The sequence below is a fragment of the Palaemon carinicauda genome, chromosome 35 (assembly GCF_036898095.1).
Source record: "Palaemon carinicauda isolate YSFRI2023 chromosome 35, ASM3689809v2, whole genome shotgun sequence".
In the NCBI taxonomy this organism is placed as follows: Eukaryota; Metazoa; Arthropoda; class Malacostraca; order Decapoda; family Palaemonidae; genus Palaemon; species Palaemon carinicauda.
In genome coordinates this window covers 49,126,449-49,144,234 of record NC_090759.1, presented here as the reverse complement: position 1 = coordinate 49,144,234, position 17,786 = coordinate 49,126,449, and the positions used below count along the sequence as shown (strand labels likewise).

General features: G+C 39.3%; 1 protein-coding gene across 5 annotated transcripts in view; it reads left to right on the top strand.

Moving 5' to 3' along the window:
• LOC137627723 (mitochondrial 2-oxodicarboxylate carrier) overlaps nt 1–17,786 on the top strand; it is a 270,316-nt gene that overhangs the window by 223,957 nt on the left and 28,573 nt on the right. For all 5 annotated transcript variants that reach the window (XM_068358985.1, XM_068358984.1, XM_068358987.1 and 2 more), the window contains one exon: nt 7,125–7,305. In XM_068358985.1, coding sequence (XP_068215086.1) covers nt 7,125–7,305 — 181 coding nt within the window. The remainder of the gene's footprint in view (nt 1–7,124; nt 7,306–17,786) is intronic.

The following is a 17,786-nucleotide window of genomic DNA, read 5'->3' as shown; positions in this document are numbered from 1 at the left end:
AAAAATGTTATTTTCATTAGTAAAATAAATTTTTGAATATACTTACCCGATAATCATGATTTAATTGACCCACCCTTCCTCCCCATAGAGAACCAGTGGACCGAGGAAAAAATTGAGGTGGTGTTGACAAGAAGTACTGGAGTACCTGACCACAGATGGCGCTGTTGTGTACACCCCCACCTGTATAGCGATCGCTGGCGTATCCCGACTGTAGATTTCTGTCGGGCAACAGAGTTGACAGCTACATGATTATCGGGTAAGTATATTCAAAAATTTATTTTACTAATGAAAATAACATATTTTGACACTGAATAAAAATAGGCTACTATTAAATTTAAATCTTCTTCATAGTAAGACTTGTTAGGGTAATAAAATTACCAGTCCTGATACTTACCCAGCTAATGTTAATCCATGATGAGCTAGTAGCTAAGCATGCAAGTGAATGAAGTGCTCTGTCATCCAAAACATGATTCAACTGATCAGCTATAGCTGACACATCACCAACAACAATGAACAGCTAGTAGAATCATCTGATATAAAACTCCATCCACAAATGAAAATTGAAGTTTCTTAGGCATGTTTACTTTAGTGATACGAGGGATTTAAGGATCCAGACTACTAACTCGTATCTTCTGCCTTGCAATCTAGATGTCTAAAAGAGCAACAAATGGTGTGGGAATAGTTTATTGTAGGGATCTGTGTGAGTTCCCAGAAAGGGAAATATTAAAGAAGTGTCCTCCCACAATTTTTAAAGCTCAAAAGCTTAAAGGTACCAATATTGCAATCTTGCTAGTATTGACCTCTCAATATCTGCCACCCTTTATAAAAATTTGACATATGAATATTTGTTGAAATACTGTATTACATCCTTGACCTGTCCAATGTTATAAATGGTATGTTGTTTTGCCGCATTAATATGAAATTCATTAATGGCTAAAGATGTTTAACCTGCTCTAAATTCCATGACCTCTTTACAGATGGTTTTGCAGATTAATTTTTGTTTTCATTATAAAGGAACTCTCTCTTCAAATTCATGACATTGATGTCATTATAAATTGGAACAAGCAATCATTGGACAGCAAATAATGAACATATAACCTTTGGTGCACCCAGGAAAAACATTTGGGTAATAATGTCCAAGGGTTGATCTATTAAAGTGTTTGGTCCAATCCATGTGAAGTGACTTCTAGTTCAAAATCTACTTACTCTTCCACAAAACTTAATTAACAGAATCATGACCACTTCACTTCTTCTGCATCTAGTCACTCGAACCCACTGTATTCTCATACTTCTATTAAATCTTCATCTAAATGCACATATACCAGTAGAGTAACTGAAAAGGCAAAAAGCACTGGCACTTGAAATCACTTATATAAGCAAGAAACTGATTCCTATACAGAAGTGGTTTGACAAATCTTCCACTTTTAATACCTCCAAGGATATAGAAAGTCCTTGTGAAGTACAGATGGTTGCTTATGTACCTCTAGAATTAAAATGTGAGGGGAAAAATAGTTATTGACAATGCAATCCCTCCAAAATATAAAAAAGCAAGTAATGAAGAATGTCTTGAGTGAGCCTGTAGAGGTTTCCTCCCAGGCTCTTAATCTGAACCTGTCATAATACCAAGGTCCTGAAAATGTAAATGTTGAGGTCCATAAGAATTCCTATGATAATCATGTGGCTTAAAGGGACTCAATTGGTGGTGTACCATTCAAGGAAATAAGTCCATCTCAGTTTATTGACACCACTGGTAAATCTATGATTTTACATAAAGCAACAGCCAAAAATAAAGCTGCCCACAAAACTTCATGCAGCTTCAATGATTGCTGCATTTCTGATTTTCACGATGTTAAAAACATGAATACAGTATGCATGAAATTGGTGAACTGACTGATAACTTTGTCAAGACAAAAATAATTCAACACAATGCTACATAGTTGTATGTGTTTTGATCATCTGATTTAGGAGCATGCAACAGACATTCTTCATCTTGAAAATTTTATTGAAAAACCTAACCATAATCCAAATGATAAGCAGGAGATAAATACACATCAGGAAACTACAGCCAAAGACCCTAACCCAATAAAAAAAAAGTAATGCGCATTTAAACAGGGATAACACCCTGCCCAGTGTAAATTTCCATTGGCCTTATGTGCAATATATACATAATTCAATAAAACTCCCTTAAAAAAAGAATGTTTTGACAGAGTCATTCTTCTTCAACACGGAATATCCACGTTGAAGCCTTGTGATGGGCTGGAGGGCTCTCGAACAGGTGAATTATTTTTTTTCCTCGGTTTGACTCAAAATTTCTCTTATAGTATTTCTATGGCTTATTATTGTTTCACCCACTTTCATATTTTATCAACTGTCTTTAAAATTGCTATGCAATGCTGCTCCTGGAAACCTAGACATATATTGCCCCACTGACTGGTATCAGAGTGAATCTGTTGACCCCAAAATAAATTTGATCACAAACAGAAAACCTAAGCCACCGATATGGATTATTGCAACCTCAAAGGGAGAAGAATATTATATTTTAAATTTTGCAAGGTAATACAATAGAAATTAGGTACTGGACTATAGAATGTGGAAAAATTTCTAGATTTGGCAAGAAAACCATCTTAATTCATGCCAAATCTAAAACACAGTCTTTTATGTTAAGTAATGTAATAATAGAAGAAAATCTGTTGGTGGATGTCAAACAACATTTGAATTTTAGCTATGGAAGATAGGTGATTTTTAATAGGAACGATAATGAGTTTAGCAAATAAGAAATCTTGGATATATGCCCTAAAGAAATATTGAAGGTTCATAAGGTTCCCAGAACTACTATGATTATTTTCACTTTTGAAGACCATGATGTACCCTCTCATGTATAAGTGAAAAATTAAAGAATGCCAGTTCGCCTTTACTAACAGAAAACTTTGCAGTGCTATAATTGCTTCATATTTGGATATAAATCTTATGGTATGTAAAATCAAAAAGATCTCTTGACAATTGTCCTGATCTTGAACATGGATCCCAACACTTCTGTTGCAAATTGCACTAATTATAACCAGGATCACAAGCCAGTTAATAAGAATTGTCTACACTTCTGTTGCCAATTGTATTAATTGTAACTAGGAAAACACTAATTGTAGCCAGGATCACAAGCCAACTAATAAGTGTCCTTAGCATCAAATAGTAAAAGTGGCTGTTCAAAAGTTATTTGCAGAGCTGCTAAGCAAAACAAAAAGCTATGTCAAGGCTTTAAAATCTAAGGATGATTGACATCCAAAGAGAAATGCAACACTACCTAGACCAAGTAATGGAAAGCTTCCTCTTTCTGATTCACCTTTTAAGGCAAATATTATGCCTCATGATTTGGAATCTGTGTATCTCATCAAAGAGACACCACTCCCTTCCCCAGAATCTTACGCACCTTGAATGTACAACCTTAAGTTATCATCTCTGGCATTGCCAGATTTTGGTTTAGAATCTTCTGTTAGAGAGCTATTAGATGCACCTGTCATAAAAAAGGTACATAATCCCAATAGCTCTCCTTTTGGTATTCACAAAGAGAGACTACTATCTCTCTCCCTTTCAATGAGAAGTGTAAGAATACCTTTTGCCATTATATATGAAATTTTATCTAAAAATAAAGATGATGAATCTTTAAGAAATTTGATTATATCTAAGATTGATGTTGAGGTTCGTCAGCCCCTTTGACAACTAATAAGAAGGTTGCTAAGAAAAATGTTAAGCCAAGCTTAACAAGACATACTTTTACAAAGAGAATGTCAGAGGTTCCCATTAATTCAAAGAACTCCAATAGGCTTCAGCAAAGGAGTCTTTTAAAAAGTAAACTATTATTTTCTTTTCAATTTTGCAGTGGAACTGTCTAGGTCTGAGGGCTAAATAAAAAGAGATGAAGCTCCTAATTCTTGATCATTCACCTATAGTTGCATGTCATTAAGAAACAATGCTAGGTGTTTTTACTCCATGCCCTAGAAAATATGTCAGTTACAGAACACCATGTAATCCCTAGGGAAAGAATCATGATAGAAGTCTCATGTATGTTCGTCGCGGCATTTCCCAAAAACATTTAAGCCTACGTACAACTCTACAAGTAGTAGCATTCAAAATTTATTTAGATAGAAAATATACCATGTGTTCACTTTATTTGCCTCCTAATGACAGCATCTCTTATGATGATGAGGCTGAAGTGATAAACCAACTTCCTCAACCATTTTCTCTTCTGGGTGATATGAACAGCAGACTCTCAATATGGGGAGATGTTATAGCAAATTCAAAAGGCAGTCTGCTAGCATCACTAATAGAAAATGAAGTTATTGGAGTTCTAAATATGGGTAAATCTACAACACTTCCATATCCAGACTGGTCTTTTATCATGCATTGATCTTTCAATAGCATGCTCTAACTGCCTAGCTGACTTTCACGGGAGAACATTGGATGACTGGTATACAAGTTATCATGCACCAATAGTAATTCTGACTAACAATGGTCCACCTAAATACAGATCACCTCGATGGTGCTTGGATAGACCTGACTGGCAAAAATTTAACAAACTGAGTAAAGTAGATGGTAATGCTGACAAGTTCCAAAATGTTCATGATGCCATTGATTTACTGAATGGAACTCTTCCCATAGCTTGAGTGCAGTCCACTCCAAAGAATGACAGATCTGTCCCATCGATGACTAGTCCCTTGGTGGTCACCAGAAATTCAGGTGTTACGTGTATCTACAAGAATTCCATTAAGAAGGTGCCGCAGAAATCACACTGAACAGAATACTATTACTGTACAGTAATACCTTGAGATACAAGCTTAATGCGTTCCGGGACCCGAGCTCGTATGTCAATTAGCTCGTATCACGGATCAATTTTTCCCACATAAAATAACTAAAAAAAAATTAATCTGTTCCCACCCTCTGAAAAAACACCTAAAACCAGTATATTACAGTGGAAAAACATGTTTTTAATTGTTCTAATTCTCAACTGACACTCACAAAATAACAAATACTTATGTACTGGTTATGATCTGCAATAAAATGTGACATTATTATGGAGTTCTTACCTTCGAGACAGACGGTGGGGGCTAACGGCATTGTGTGCAGAGGAGGAGGGAGAGAGACTTGACGGCAACATGTTCGGTACGCTACTCTTTTGTAACGCTACGTAACATAACTTGAACTTTAGATTTAACTTGAATGAAATTACCTTTCTGTACACACACTTAAAAATAAATGTTAATCTTACGTTACACTAAACTTAATTTTAATTTTGTTTTTATCTTCATTTTTTTACTTTTCTTCTTCCGGCTTGGCTCTTTTTGCCTCGCTTTTTGACTCGCTTTCACCTTCATTTTTTGCTGGCCTTTTTAAAAGGAACCTATTTAGGGCTGTTTGCTTTTGTCTCCCCTTCAAAATGTTACGAAAAGGACGTACAGAAGTGTCGTCACAAAAGGCTAACGCTCTACCACACGCCAACTTGTCTACGTGCCTCTTTCCATAAAATCAGAAAACTCTTGCTACTTCGATAACATGTCTCTGATTTCCTTCTTTATAGCATCCTTCTGCTTGAGGATGGTACATATTGTTGAATACTCCTCTCATATTGGCGAGCCAGATCAGTCACTCATTCACCACTCTTCATGTTTTTTTTATTATTTCATGCTTTATCTCGATTGTCATCATACGCTTTTTATTTTCACTACCCTTGTTTGCACTTGCTAGCTTTAGACCCATTGCTTATTCACTTAATTCTGTACTGATTAGTGCAAAAAACACGTAAAAAATGCAAACACTCTGGCCAATGCTCGAAGATAACTTTACGCGATGGAGATCCGATGGGAAAGAGCGAGCGATGCTGTCCTCGTGAGCAGCCTCTCGCACACTCAGCCACCTAGCAGCCGCATGGGGAACCGTCTCATATCCTCGTATCTCAAATTTGTCTCGTATCTCGGGGCAAACATTTGCTTGAAACTTTCCTTGTATCTCAAATTTCTTGTATGTTGGGACACTTGTATTTCGAGGTATTACTGTACTTGCAAGAAATGCAGAGCACAAATTTCGATGAGCAATTAAAGCAACTTGTTGTCAGTTGTCGTCGTCTTTTGTTTCTTCAGCAAATAAGAAAACCTACATCCTCACAAAAATTCTCGGAGGAGGTGTGTATGATGCCAGTGTCATTTTTAAGTTCATTTTGGAAGATGGTCTTCTTGCTCGTATTTGAAAGGTATATAAAGTCTAAAATGTTTTATTGTTATGCTAATTATTCTTTTTTATTTTTCAAATTTTTCATCAAGTTATTAATTCTTTTTAATCATATTCCAATCGGCATCAGTGACCATTGATGTTATGATGCCATATAATTACCAATCATTCATTCATTTATATTTTAATAGAATATCATTAATCTTAAAACACTTTGTAACTAGGGAAATTTGAAGACCACCGAAAAATTATAATTCTATGACACTATGCCTGAAGCGCACTAACGATACTGTTTCTTCATTAAGAAACGAGTACATTGGCAAAATAATGTTATATAACATGTTTAAAAGATTGTATGCTGTTTGGATACTATGTCTACAGTAAGTAAATACTGTACAGCATTTTTTTATAATAAAGACAACTATGTATGTTATTCGTATATTGAAATTACAGGATTGTATGCATTAACTTAGAGTAATCCAAGTTTAGAGGAATTAGTGTTTTTACCATGTTACACTAGTATTAATAATTTATATAAGGTTTCTTACCATTTATTGCAATAATTCCTCAAGTTTTTATCTACTTTTCAATATCAAATAAGGTAACATCTAGATTTTAAAAGGTTGAAATTGAGTGATCACAGATTTCTCTTGGCATGTGGGACAGCTGGAAGATGCAATTCAATTATAAAGAATGAAGTACTATGTTCATAATAATTGCATAGATTCCAGTGAAATCTTTTTAGATAGATTAATTAGCATAAATATTAAAACCTCCCCGTCAAGAATTGAATCTCAAAAGAGGTTGAGAATTTTTTGAAATCGCTTTCTATTAAGAGTAAAATAATAGATGAGAAGACATAATTTAAAGTGAAAGTTAATGGGTCTAATTTCAATTATCAATCACAGAGCGCAACATAAAGTTTCACCAGGAACATGGGCAGTTGCCAGGGAAATTATCAAGACACAAGGCTTGGGCTTTAGAGGTCTCAACAAAGGAGTAACAGCAACTATTGGTCGTAATGGTCTTTTCAACTGTGTGTACTTTGGCCTCTTCCATTCTGTAAATACCAAAGTAACACAACCTAAAGTAAGTATGATTTTTTATGTCCCTTTTCCAGAGTTATTACCTTGAATTCATTGTACTCTATTGCTTATTCTACTGTTTTTGAATAATACTTTATCAAAATACACTTTTGGAAATTATTAATGTATGTAGTAGTGTGAACTCTTTAAAAAAATCCTATTTCTATTAACTAGTCCTTATATGCATTGTTTCAGTATCATTTAACATGCTAAATAAATAAGTTTTAAATATTTAACTTAGCCGGTGAATATATAGCTGCAACTCTGTTGCTCGACAGACAAACTCTACGGAAAAAACTCGCCAGCGATCGCTACACAGGTTGCGGGTGTGCCCAACAGCGCCATCTGTCGACCAGATACCCAGCTCTTATGTAAACAAAGACTCAATTTTCTCTCTGTCGACGTGTCGACAAGACGTACTTTACTCGCTGTTGCTAAACTGGAGTTTTTCACATCATATTGGTGAAGTACTATATTCTGGTTTTGAGCTTTCGCAATGCAGGTGTTTTATCTTCATCTTAAATCTTGAACTCGTTTTGGATAGATTTAATTATGGTGACAAAGAGAGTATGGACTTTCTTTCACTTTTAAATGGCCGACCCTTCCCTTAGACGGAAGTGTGTTTAGGCTTTTAGTAATTATCTTATCACGTTATAAATTATTTATAGATTTTCCTCTATATATTTTATATCTCTCCGCCTTTATTAGGCCTCTTCGATTAACTTTCCATTTATTATAAACATATAAAAATAAATTTTAATGTTTTGTTTATATGCGACCTTTCCTGAGAGTAGGCGGTCCTAACTTGGAAACCGAAGTTAATCAACGTTGAGCCCTTTATATCGTAAATAGCTTTTAAAGAGCTAAGGATTTAAAACTTTTTAAATTTAATATTTTATGAAAGAATTTCTTTGATAGTCTTCGTACTGTTTTCAAAGATGAACTAACGTTTAGTTTATTTATGCGACGCAATTGTTGACATTCAGGACGTTCAACATGCGCTCTATCGTTACGATAGAGAGAGAGTGTATCACGGTTTCACTTTGCAGTAAGAGTAAATCGATTCTGACGTTTTGTTCATTCTTTCTTAGCTTAAATGTTTTAAATTCTATTTTAAAGGAACTTTTTATTTGAAAAACCTTTCAGTTTTTTCCTTTAGTCAAATAACATGTTTTTTTTTGACGAAATATAATTGGGCTCTTCTCTTAGGTGCGAAATCAAGAGAGAAAGAGAGAGAGAGATAGAGGCGGAGGGAGAGAGAGGAGAGAAAACGTTCCATTCAAGTGGGTAACGTTGTTCTCGAGTTACTCTCGTCCCTAGTCTCTGTACGGGGAGGAAGGATTAAACGTTTTTAGTTTTTTATTCTCGTCCCCAGGCTATGTGCGGTGAGAGATTGAAAACGTAGTTTATATGAACTAGTGTTTAGTCTCTTTCCCAGCCACTGAATTTTTTATCTTAAAATATGTTTTCTGTTTTTTGCTGGTATTAATGAGCTTGCATTATACGACTGATTTCGCAATTACTACCTTTTAATGAAGGGTAGAATTGGTGTTTCAGGTAGAAATCAGTAAAAGTTTCGATTTCAGTGAAATAAGTGCAAAACAGAAAATCGAAGTGATAAAGTGATATGCGCAAAGTGTTACAGTGTTGCGTCCGAGGGTTCGTCTGTTCGTGCCTGTCGTTCACCTAGTCCGGGACCTCATTTCATGCTCCCAAGCCCAGGGGAGAAGTAATGTCGAACGACTTATGGGTTCGAGAGGCCTTGATCAACGAGCAGACGTTTCCCTCTATGGTATCGGGTGTATCTTACCAAGATCTCCCCTACCATAAGACGAGAGAGACGTTTTTTCTCCTCGTCATCCGAAGGCTTTTCGCATAAGAAACCTGTCACAAGGTTTCGAAGCCCTTAAGCGAAAGTCAGTCCTTTCAGGACAGGTCCAGCGTCCTGGTTACAGCCATTAGGACAGCTCTGACCCTATGCAGTCATCGGATAACTGCTCGCCGCCTAACAAAAGCGTAACACAGACTCCGAGAGTCTTTTTTGTTGGCAAAGTGTTGCGGTCACAGACGTTACCCTCGTCTCTTACCACAACCATTTCCGTTGATCCTTAATGGGTTGTATGGCAAGACATGCAGAATATGCTTGCCTCCCTTATGGAAGACTATTCTGCCGATTAGTCCGTTGAGTCTAGCCGTTTATCTCATCGATATCCTGGCTTTCAGCCAACCTAACGTTCCTTTGTGCTTACTGTTGACGTTGGCGTAGCTAAGTCACGTCAGTCAGGTTGTTTAGAACCACACTCGATGCGGTCTCGTGTGGATTTTCAGCCGCATTTGGACGTTAGGCCACTTGCTGATGCTCCTGTTGACGTTCAAGACGTTCGCTAACAATCGGAGTTGACTTGTTTTGACGCTGTGCGTCAACCTCCGCATTCTAGAGTTGTTTTGACTGCTCAGTCTAGGCAGTCAAAGCAGTCTCGAGTGGACGCTGTGCGTCCTCACGCACCTGTTGTGGTTGACAGTTCAGTTGTTGACAGTTCACAGACTGTCAAGCAGTTACATGACGTTGCGTTCTGGTCCGCTACTAATGCACCAGTGAGTGTGGACTCTGCTTGTAAAGCATTGCCACCACGGTAGGTCTCTCCCTTGCTTGAGACTCAGCTTTTATCGGACAAGGTTCCTGTAGATGAGGAAGTTGCTGTTCCCCCTCCTACTGATATTCCCTTGAGGACTCTGTCAGATGGAGAGGAGCCTAAAGCTGCTTAGCCCCCTATGGACTTTAATTAAATCATGATGATTTTTTTTAAGGATCTTTGTCCGGATCTTTTTGTAACTGCTGCTCCTCGTTCGCCTAAACGTCAGAGCTTACACTAGGCCTAGCTACTTCGAAACCGTTGTTTTTAAGCTAATGCTCTCTCGCTCTCCTAGAGAGCTTTACGTTGGCTAGGCGACTGGTTTATCACCAGGAGGAGTTTGGGGGATACAGCCTTTGCTTTCCCTTCTTTTAAACTGGCTTATAGAGCAAGAGTCTGATATGACATGAGAGAAGTTCTCAGCTTGGGAGTTCATGCCTCTGCCCAGATAGACTTCTCAAATCTCGTAGACTCTCCCTGGCGCCTGGCCAGGAGACGTTCCAAGTTTTTTACAGGTCAACTTCACAGCTGTTTTCGAGCCTTTGAAGTTTTGCTGTACAATTATGTCATGCATAAACAAGGCTTTCAGGGATGGAAAGCGGTACCGCCTCAGTCGCTAACCCCGTCTGTTGCCGCACCTGCTCCCGTAGACCCTAAATGGGCTTTGCTGCAAGACATGCAGTCCAAGCTTGCGTCCTTGATAGAGGACTTTAATGCGGAGAAGGTTGCTACCGAACCTTCTGGCCAACAACCTTCCAACCGGTCGGTTGTGCGCCCTGTTGACGCTGAGGTAACCTTCTCGCGTCTGCCAGTTGAGGTGGTTCCTCCACCGATGCGACCCAGTGTGGGTTGCCAGCCGCACGTTGACGTTAAGCGACGCTCGGAGGTGGTTGTTGACGTTCAGGACGTTCAACAACCAGCAGAGGTGACTTGTTTTGACGCAGTGCGTCAACCTCAGCAACCCGGTAGGGTGTTGACTGCACAACCCAGACGGTCTAGACAGTCTCGGGTTGACGCTGTGCTTCCTCGCGCACCCATGGTTGTTGACAGTTCACAGACTGTGCAGCAGTTCCATGATGTTGCGTCCGGCTCCGTCACGCATGCACCAGTGCGACCGGACTCAGCGAGCCAGACGTTGCCCACTCCGTTGCCGTTTCCTCATCAGTTTTCGGATGAGGAACCCTCTGATGAGGACGTTGCTGAACAACAAGACGATCAGCCCCCAGAATAGATCAAGCCCTGCTATCCATCCAGAAGATGCTGAAGAAGGAACGCTGCTCAGTCAGGCTGTGGATGAGTCTGGTAGGGACGCTGTCATCCGTGGAACAATTTGTGTCACTAGGAAGACTACACCTCCGTCCTCTTCAATACCATCTAGCTTTTCACTGGAAAAAGGACAAGACGCTAGAAGCGGTCTCGATCCCGGTTTCCGAAAAGATAAAGTGTTGTCTGACTTGGTGGAAGGACAATATCAACCTAAGAGAGGGTCTTCCCCTGGCTGTTCAGACTCCCAACCACGTTCTCTTCTCGGACGCATCGGACGTGGGCTGGGGCGCGACACTAGACGGTCGGGAATGCTCAGGACTGTGGAACTCGAGTCAGAGGAGCATGCATATCAACTGCAAGGAGCTGTTGGCAGTACATCTGGCCTTGAAAAGCTTCAAGTCTCTCCTTCGAGGCAAAGTGGTGGAAGTTAACTCGGACAACACCACGGCCTTGGCGTACATCTCCAAACAAGGAGGTACCCACTCACTGACGTTGTACGAGATCGCAAGGGACCTGCTCATCTGGTCAAAAGGTCAAGACATCTCCCTAGTAACGAGGTTCATCCAAGGCGACTTGAACGTCATAGCAGATTGTCTCAGTCGGAAAGGGCAAGTAATTCCAACCGAATGGACCCTCCACAAGGATGTGTGCAAGAGACTTTGGGCCACTTGGGGTAAACCATCCATAGATCTCTTTGCAACCTCGCTGACCAAGAGGCTTCCAATCTATTGCTCTCCAGTCCCGGACCCAGCAGCAATACATATAGATGCTTTCCTCCTAGATTGGTCACATCTGGATCTCTACGCATTCCCACCGTTCAAGATTGTCAACAAGGTACTGCAGAAGTTCGCCTCTCACGAAGGGACAAGGTTGACGTTAGTTGCTTCCCTCTGGCCCGCGAGAGAATGGTTCACCGAGATACTTCGATGGTTAGTAGACGTTCCCAGTAGTCTTCCTCTAAGGGTAGACCTTCTACGTCAGCCACACGTAAAGAAGGTACTCCAAAGCCTCCACGCTCTTCGTCTGACTGCCTTCAGACTATCGAAAGACTCTCGAGAGCTAGAGGCTTTTCGAAGGAAGCAGCCAGTGCGATTGCCAGAGCAAGGAGAGCGTCTTCCATTAGAGTCTACCAATCGAAGTGGGAAGTCTTCCGAGACTGGTGCAAGTCAGTTTCTGTATCCTCGACCAGTACCTCTGTAGCTCAAATAGCTGATTTTCTCTTATACCTGAGAAAAGGACGATCCCTTTCAGCTCCCACTATCAAGGGCTACAGAAGCATGTTGGCATCGGTCTTCCGGCATAGAGGCTTAGATCTTTCCAAACATAAAGATCTGCAAGACCTCCTTAAGTCTTTTGAGACCACCAAGGAGCGTCGTTTGGCTACCCCTGGATGGAATTTAGACGTGGTACTAAGATTCTTCATGTCAGACAGGTTGGAGCCGTTACAATCAGCCTCCCTGAAAGATCTCACCTTAAAGACTCTTTTCCTGGTATGCTTAGCCTCGGCTAAAAGAGTCAGTGAGATTCATGCCTTCAGCAAGAACATCGGATTTTCTTCGGAAAAAGCCACTTGTTCGCTGCAACTTGGTTTTCTAGCCAAAAATGAGCTGCCTTCTCGGCCTTGGCCTAAATCTTTCGATATTCCCAGCTTATCGGAGATCGTAGGCAATGAACTAGAAAGAGTCTTATGCCCTGTTAGAGCTCTTAAGTTCTATTTAAAGCGTACTAAACCTTTACGAGGCCAATCTGAAGCTTTATGGTGTTCAAGTTAAGAAACCATCCTTGCCTATGTCAAAGAATGCTTGGTTAGACTTTATCAGATTGTTAATACGAGAAGCTCATTCACATCTGAGTGAGGAAGACCGAACTTTGCTTAAGGTGAAGACGCACGAAGTTAGAGCTGTAACAACTTCCGTGGCCTTTAAGCAAAATATATCTCTGCAAAGTATAATGGACGCAACCTATTGGAGAAGCAAGTCAGTGTTCGCGTCATTTTACTTGAAAGATGTCCAGTCTCTTTACGAGAACTGCTACACACTGGGACCATTTGTAGCAGCGAGTGCAGTAGTGGGTGAGGGCTCAACCACTACAATTCCCTAATTCCTTATCCTTTTAATCTGTCTCTTGAAATGTTGTTGTTTTATGGGTTGTCCGGAAGGCTAAGAAGCCTTTCGCATCCTGGTTGATTTGGCGGGTGGTCAAAGTCATTTCTTGAGAGCGCCTAGATTAGGGGTTTGATGAGGTCCTGTTGTATGGGTTGCAACCCTTGATACTTCAGCTCCTAGGGGTTGATCAGCATCCTAAGAGGATCGCGAGGCTCCGTAAGGAAGACGTACTTAAAAGGCAGAGTAATTGTTCAAGTCGACTTCCTTACCAGGTACCTATTTATTTTGTTTTTGTTATTTTGATAACTTTTAAAATGAAATAAAAAACTCTTAGCTCATAAAATGTAAACATATATTACTGGTCTCTACCCACCATCCTGGGTGTGAATCAGCTATATATTCACCGGCTAAGTTAAATATTTAAAAATGCTATTTTAATTATAAAATAAATTTTTGAATAAATATACTTACCCGGTGAATATATAAATTAAATGACCCTCCCTTCCTCCCCAATAGAGACGCAGTGGGACGAGGAGAAAATTGAGTCTTTGTTTACATAAGAGCTGGGTATCTGGTCGACAGATGGCGCTGTTGGGCACACCCGCAACCTGTGTAGCGATCGCTGGCGAGTTTTTTCCGTAGAGTTTGTCTGTCGAGCAACAGAGTTGCAGCTATATATTCACCGGGTAAGTATATTAAAAAATTTATTTTATAATTAAAATATCATTTTTTGAAGAAAAAAAAAATCCTCGTTTGCTCAAAGATCGGCCAATTTTTTCAAGGGCCTTTAATGTTGTCATGAAATTGTTCTCAAGATTAAACAATACCTTACATCTGAAACTAACAGTCTAGGAGTCAGTATTTTGGCTCAGGTGTAGCACATAATCATATTGATCTCCAAAATTCTGGTTGATGGATAGTCAATTGTCTGCAAACTTTATTCTCATTTGTGTTCAGTTGTCAGTATCATTGAGAATTTATAAAATTAAGCTCAAACAGAATGTCTTATTCATTTGCTATAAGATGTGTATCTGGAAGGGAGTTGGCATGGCTGACTTTCATCTAAAAACTAATCCATTGTCTGTTTTCTTCAATTCTGGAATTTTAAAACTTAGATAACCGAGTAGTATGTAGAAGGAAAGCATTGTAGATTAATAACAGTAAAGCTTCTGATAATAAAACTGAAGCAAGGGTGACTATAGATGCTTGAAAACCATTATTTTTTGCCATTCCTTCCCCAGAAGGAAGGGATCCAACTTCCTATTCTAAAGCTCAAAAGATTTTCCTCTCCGTTTAGTTCTATGAGTATCCCGCACCCTTGTGTTGGGGAGCCATTGCCTAAGCATGTGGCTCCCATTGTTACTGTTACTTATTCTTTTCCTCTTAGCCATCCCATCAACATCTCCCCTCTCAATCAGGCACTTCCGATTAAGGCAAAGAAAATGGTTACCTAACACATACAAAACCTACCCAATATCAATGTGGATTCTGACATGAAGGCCTTCATGAATTTACTCATGAATCTTTGAGTAGGATGTTGATGTCAGAGGGTAGGGTTTTGTGGTTGGCCAAAGAACTCTGAGATTTAGCAGAGGGCTAGATCAAACTTCAGAATTGTATTCTTTTACAGATTTGATTCTACAAGTGGTGTATCATATCTTGGAAGACTGGACAAAGCAGTTTGAGGATCATGCTGAAGTTGGGATGTTGTTGATAGAATTCCTCAAGTAATGGACAAGGCTCCCAGAGGTTGCCTATGATAATTTTTATTAGAGACATTGGTTTGTGTATTTCTACTGAAGCACGTTCAGGAATCTTTTGGGAACTAGAACTCGTTTGAATGATATTGTTAAGTTTTAATATATCCTGTTTCAGCAGAGGAAGCTAGCTACTTGGGATATTAATGGTTATAGGTCCATACTTAGTATCATTCTCAGGCTTCTTGGGTTATATTTATCCTCTTCTGGTATTTTCACAAGTATATTCAGTTTGTTTGCTATTGAGAAATCTCTGGTTATCATCTATTTATCAGAATTTGACTATAGCATTGCAGTATTTAAAGAATCCAAGTTTTGAAACCTTGGACAGTCTTAAAGAGAATGCTTTGACGGAGACACTTGGCTTCAACATGCAATATCTTTACCCTGATGAAGTCTTGTGACTTGTGACAGGCAAGAGTGCTTGCTCTCAAACTCAGTAATACTTTTTTTTTCTTGTTTGACTCAAAATGTCTCTCAAATACTTTTTTTTGTTTCCTGTTTAAGCTCCTTCATATTTTATCAACTATCTCCCACCTTCTTGTACAATTTCTTTCTTGTTTCACTGTCTTAGTTATTTGGAAGGAATACCATTGCTGGAGGTGAAGTTATTTTTTAACCCAATTTTGGTAGCTGTGGTAGTTTTGTCAACTACTGGATAATGTTTGTACCACAGAAATGTAAATATTCCCATATTGATATGCGGAAATATATCTTTGAAAAACTGGCCCCCTAATTCCTGGGTTGGGCTTTCTATTCTGTCTTGTTTGCATGTTAATATTATTAAAGTAAGAATATTTGTGTTATTGTAAGGGTCTCAGTACCATCAAACAGGTTTGACTTAAACTTTAGTCATTCTAATCATAGTGATGCCATCCCTTCAGGGTAGGGTAGGAAGTGGAAATTTGAGAGTCTGCTCTCATCAGTGTCATTGTTGGAGGAATTAATTCATGAAAAGCTAACGGGGTCTCCTTAAAGGTATTGGATAGTCTAAGATTTATTTTCCTAAAGCTTATTTTTTCCTGCTTATTTTTTAGTTATTATCCTCCCATTTTTTCCATTTGTTTCATTAATTATTATTATCCCCCCCGTAAAAAATAAGGAACAACATTGATACTGTTTCCCTTACCCCTGGATCCCATTGCAAGCCCCAGACACTGTTAATGACCCCTGCTACTACTAGTAAGGAAAATTTGGCCCTTCTGCTCCAGCCATATCTTCAATTCTTATTTAAAATTCGGGTAGTATGAATGAAAATATGCTCTGGGGGCATTGCTCTTAATATGAATTATGAAGACTTGTTTAATCTTTTGAAACCTGGTGGAGAGATTGTAAGAATAAAATTGAATTTCTGAAAGGACAAGCAAAGACTTAAAGACTTACTTCACGTATGCTGTCACTTTCTAAGCTAAGATTGCTCTTACTAATGTACCAAAACCAATTGCTACAGAAATGGAAAAGTTAATTCAACTCCTGACATCTGAATCTGAGCTTGACGCCATAACTAATCAAGCTACCAAGTACTGTATGTGGTAAAGGTTAAAGGTGTCTGGTTTCTGTTCCAGTATCATCAGAATAGATGCTCACCAGAATGTCAGTTGGGCAATCCTAACCCCCTACTGTGGTGCCCAACCATAGTACAGTGATACCTCGGTAGTCGAACGACTCTATACTCGAACAATTCGGAGTTCGACCAAAATTTTCGAGAAATTTTTGCTGCGGTGCTCGACCAAAAATTCGGTACTCGACCAGCCGAACACGTGACGACCGCATGGGCTTTGTGATGATCGCGCCATCTCGGCCACTCTCGCTTGTTCGGGAAGCATCAGTTCTCTCGAGAGCGTCACTCAGACAACGCGCGATCAGCATTCGTTGTGATTTAGTGATTTTCAGTGCTTTTAATTGCTTTTTTAGCTTTCATAATGAGTCCCAAGAAAGTAATGAGTGTTAAGGGGAAGGAGAAGAGGAAAACAGTGCGAACAACGATCGAGTTGAAGAAGGAAATTATAGCGAAATATGAGAATGGTGTACGAGTGTCCGATTTAGCGGTAGAATACGGAATGGCGAAGTCGACCATTTCTACGTTTTTAAAGCATAAAGAAATGATTAAGAAGGCGAATGTTGCAACGGGAGTTACGGCGGTAACTAAGCAAAGGCCACAAGTGATTGAGGAGATGGAAAAGTTGCTTTTAATATTTATTAAAGAAAAACAGTTGGCCGGGGAAAGTGTTAGTGAAGCGTTCATTTGTGAAAAAGCGTTGCATATCTATGAAGAATTAGTGAAGAAAAGTCCGAGTACCAGTGAAAGTGATTCATTTACATTTAAAGCGAGCAGGGGTTGGTTTGAAAAGTTTCGTAATAGAACAGGTATTCATCGTGTTACTAGGCATGGGGAGGCAGCTAGTTCGGATCAAATTGCAGCCGATAAATACGTGGGGGAATTCGATCGGTACATAAATGAACAAAATTTGATCGCACAACAAGTCTTTAATTGTGATGAGACTGGGTTATTTTGGAAGAAAATGCCAGCCAATACGTACATTACCAAGGACGAGACGAAGATGCCAGGTCACAAGCCAATGAAAGATAGGCTAACATTGTTGCTGTGTGCAAATGCAAGTGGCGATTGCAAGATCAAACCCTTGTTAGTGTACCACTCGGACAACCCCCGGGTGTTCAAACGAAATAATATTTGTAAAAGTGCACTACCAGTTATGTGGCGCT